The sequence below is a fragment of the Hipposideros armiger genome, unplaced genomic scaffold (assembly GCF_001890085.2).
Source record: "Hipposideros armiger isolate ML-2016 unplaced genomic scaffold, ASM189008v1 scaffold_10, whole genome shotgun sequence".
NCBI lineage: Eukaryota > Metazoa > Chordata > Mammalia > Chiroptera > Hipposideridae > Hipposideros > Hipposideros armiger.
Window position 1 is genome coordinate 4,216,066 of NW_017731360.1, and position 4,332 is coordinate 4,220,397.

Below are 4,332 nucleotides of genomic sequence, written 5' to 3' on the forward strand. Positions count from 1 at the left end.
ACTTCAAGTCCATTGACTTTCCATTGCTACATGCAGCTCCCCGCATACTAAGCTCCATTCTCTTTGCAGACAACCCATAGGCCTAAAATTGCAACTGAGGATAAAGGCTAAAGTTGAGCACGAGCAGGGTCCCCAGGAGTGCTAGGGACCCTTTCTAGGGGAGAGGATAGCCCCTCACTTGACTGGACCAAGTAACTCTCTGCAGGGGCAGAGAGGTTGATCTAGTGACCTGATGAGGGTCATGGGTCACAAAAGCTGAAGGATCAAAGGGCACCTTGAATCAATAGAGGAGTTGACTTTTTATTCCCTGACCGCGGACCCCACACATTGAAGGCACTTGCACATCCATTCTCTAATTAAACACCACCTCACAGCAACAACCCTATGAGATAGGCCTCATCATCTCCATTTTACACACAAAGAAACTGAGGTGCCCAAGGCCATACAACTGGGGCAGGTGGCTGGAGCCGAGGGCTAGGGATTTGTTCCTGGGCCGTCCGACCCTCAGCTTCCCACCCCTAAGGCCGCACCCATGAGAGACACCGGGCACTTCCAACCCAGGCCTCCCCGCATTGGTCCAGTGCAGGCAGTCCCTCACAGGATGGTTTTCTTCATGTGGTCTCGAGGGCAGTCTGGTAAGAGGGGAGGGTGAATGTCTGAGCCCAGATAGATGAGGTCACCTGAGAGGAGGTCGTCCTGTTTGTAGGAAGAGGCACTGGTGGCTCGGGCTTTCCTCGCGGCCAGGCACTCACGGCACCTCTTGCTCACCAGGTAAGCCAGTTCCACGAGGTTGAGCAGGATGCAAATGGCGGCTGTGATGACCATGAAGAGAGTGAAGATGTTCTTCTCCGAGGGCTTGGAGATGAAGCAGTCCACGGTATTGGGACACGGATCTGCGTGGCACTTGACCACAGGAGGGAGGGTGTATTTGGGGTAGAGTGAGTGGAATACATAGAGGAAGGTGGCGTCCACACCAGCCTTGAACACCAGGCTGCAGACGTATGTCCACCAGAGCCCACCCTGCTTCTTGCCCGGGTTCAGGTAGAGGTGCCCGCCATTCTCCCCCACCATCTCTCGGTACTTCTTCTCCCGTGCCTCGCGGTAGGCCACGTGCATGACCACGAGCAGCGAGGGGCACGTGACCAGGATGAGCTGCAGGGCCCAGAGGCGCACGTGGGACACGGGGAAGAACTCATCGAAGCAGACATTGGAGCAGCCCGGCTGGCGGGTGTTGCAGTCAAAGTCCTTGTGGTCGTCACTCCACACACGCTCAGCTGTCACCACGTACACCAGCACGCGGAAGATGAAGACCAGAGACAGCCAGATGCGCCCAAAGGCTGTGGAGTACTTGTTGACCCCGCTTAGGAGCCCCTCGAAGATCCCCCAGTTCATGGTGGCCCCAGGTGTCGGCTATTACTGCAGGGGAATGATAATCATGATTGCCCACATGAACAGAATATTCACTCAGAGCCCTTCTTAGAAACATGTCATCGTATCTAATTCTCCCAGCCACAGGGGAGCTAGGTTCTATCATTGTCTCTATTTTACAGTTGGAGGAAACTGAAGTTTAGAGGGGTCATACAAGGTTACACAACTGTGAGGTGCGGAGCTGGGATTTGAGCACAAGTAATTAAGTCCAGAACCTGACTCTTACCCATAAAAGTGGGTGAGGCAGGTCCAGGAAGCCACTCATTCCTCCCTGGGCCTGCGGCGCTGGTCCTGCAGTCCTGCAGAGTGAAGGCTTAAGTCGGGAAACATTTTGTTTTCTCCCTCTGTTCCAACCCCGGCCCCCTCCTCAGGGGGTTGGGCCTTGGGAGGACTTCTCTTTTTTCTGTGCACCACTTTCTCCCCTTAGACCCGTCCAAGGGGAACCCACTCTTTGCCTTTTACTTGGCTTGGAGGATGAGGTTGGAGACAAGGCTGGAACCCTGTCCCCAAACTCCCACCTGGTCTAATCAGTAAATATCCAAGCCGTGTCCTGCTCAGGTGAGAGTCACTTGAAGCAAGGCTAATGGCAATCCAGCTGAAAGAGAACACAGCGGGCAGATGGTTCTCTTTACCTAAGAGGCTTCCTAGGGTAGCGTGGTATTGCAGTGTTTCCCAAACTAGTGTTTCATGGAACCCTGTCCCATAGTCTGACCGTAGGAGAAGTGAGAGAAAAGGAATCTGTGTTCAAGAAAGGTAGGCAAACATTGCATTTGGCAAAGTTAAATAGGTTCCTTTACTTGATCATGCTAATACGTTCTCATTGTGATCCCCAAGAGGAGGACAGAATATGTAACGTTGCCCAAACTCCCTGGATCACAGAACCCTTTCTCACCATCTTGTGGAACATCCTTATTAAAACATCAGAATGGGAAATGCTGCTCTCGTCACTTCTGCTGGTGAGTTTGACGTGCTAAACACAGGAATCAGCTTTACCTGCATTTAAGGAATGCGGCTGCTGTAATTTCTCTCTTGTAATTCCTATGGCTGGTTCTCAGGACCACGTAGTGGTCCCGCCTTACTGGCCTCCCAGGATCTCAGAAGCCTCTTGCTCTAAGGGGCTCCTGATGCCCTTCTGAGTGCTGGTCTAGGCTGAAGGTCACCATGCTGTCCTGACCCCCTGCAGGACCTGCAGCAGTCGAGCAGGGTAGTGATAAGAGCCAATATTTATTGGGTGTTTACACAGCACCAGGCACTGTTCTGAGCACTTTGCATGAACCAAGGCAGCAACTGCATGAAGAGGTATGATATTTTTTATTCCCAATTTACAGATGAGGAAAGTGGAGCACAGAGGTTAATTAAGTTGCTCACAGTTACACAGCTGGTGCTGGGCTTGAACTCGAGGGAAGGCTGACTCAGGAGCCCACACTCGGCCTGGGCCCCTTTCCTTCAGTCACCGGAAGCTGCCTGAGCAGTCTTGTCCGTGCCTACTCCCTCCTCTACCAGGTGGATCCCGGCTGAAGGAGGTTAGGGGTGGTTCTGCTCCCCACCCTGCCTCTCCACTGTTTTGTCTATGCCACTTATCACTTGGACGTGGGGCTCCAGCTCTGAATAATCAGCTAGTCTTTGCTCGGTCCTGTCTAAGGTGGGTGGAACTTCTGGCAGGTTCTCAGGAAATAACTAGGGAGGGGCCCGTCTTAGTCCCCGGGGGCCTTGGCCCAGCCCACTTAGGGTGGGGCGGGGTGTGGTTGTACAGGCCCAGGCAGAGCTGCTCCGCCTGCTCAGCTCTGGGTTCCCCTGTGAGCCCCTTTCGGCTCAGGCCCTGACTCCCGCCTCTGTTCAGCTGGGGAAAGCAGGTAGAGTCCCCAGGAGGGAGGAGCCCTTTATCCTTCCGCCACCAGGACCCAGCGTAGCGGATGTATCCAGGTCACCTCCCTCGACTCTCCACCAGAGAAGTTTCCCTCTGCCAGGTGTGCCGAGGGACACAGTACATTTGGACACAGATGACCTTACCTGAGTGGCTACTCCTCAGGGCTCTCTGGGCACTGGCTCCTGGCAGCTGGCAGTCGATTTAGCAGGTGGCTGGAACTCATGTCAGAACGAGAGAAGGTGTTTGGGAAGCCCGTTCCTGGGACAGAGCCTGCAAGTCAGCAGACAGCCTGGGTGTGTCGCTGGCCTAGAAGGAGGCGGAGCCGCACCTAGCACTGCCATTGGCTGGGCCCCAGCCCCTCATCAGCGCTGCCTCTGATGAGCCCCAGGAAACTTTGTGTTCACTCCTTCCAGGGTGCTGAGCCCAGAATCCTAGCATCCTCTCGGGGGAGACCCACAGGTCCACTCTGATCCCCTGCTTGTCCTCCCATCCCTGGCTTTGTGTGGGAGGAACCCGGAAATTCCCCGAATTCTGGAAACTCTTCACTGCTAGCTCTTGGGAGTCTGCTCTCCAGACTCTCCTCCCGCTGGTTGCTCCTCGGTGGCCTCCGTTCTCACAGTGTCAGTTACTTTCAGAAATGCTGTGACTCCCAAACTCTGTCTCCGGCCTGAATGCTTTTGCTCCATCAATTGCCCCCACCTGGGTGCCCTTCTCTCACCTTTCTCTTCACCTGGTCTTCTCCTCCTAGAAGCCTTCCCTGACTATGCTCCTCCAGGTGGCCTGGGCCCCATCTCTGAGCTTCCATGGCCCCGAGCTGCCACATCGTCATCAGGCAGTATTGGAATCGCTGGTCTTAATTTCCAATCCACACCCACAGACTTTTTAGGGGTTTGTTGTGAGCAGAAAGCAGCCCAGCCCCTGACCCCCAGCAGCTCACCACTTGGTCTTGATTACCAGCTGCACAGCCTCTCATGACCGCAGAGAGGTCATTGGAACCGCCTCCCCGTTCCCTGCCATCCTGTTGCTGCCAGAATCTA

At 54.6% G+C, this 4,332-nt stretch overlaps 1 protein-coding gene across 1 annotated transcript; it reads right to left on the reverse strand.

The window, feature by feature from the left end:
- Positions 1 to 319: 319 nt before the first annotated feature.
- On the reverse strand, positions 320 to 3,590 carry GJB5 (gap junction protein beta 5). The gene is made up of 2 exons (XM_019657859.1): positions 3,439 to 3,590; positions 320 to 1,416 (listed from the first exon to the last, which is right to left on the reverse strand). Exon 2 carries the CDS (start codon positions 1,390 to 1,392, stop codon positions 595 to 597), a length of 798 nt encoding a protein of 265 aa, XP_019513404.1. The 5' UTR covers positions 1,393 to 1,416; positions 3,439 to 3,590; the 3' UTR covers positions 320 to 594.
- Positions 3,591 to 4,332: the final 742 nt, after the last annotated feature.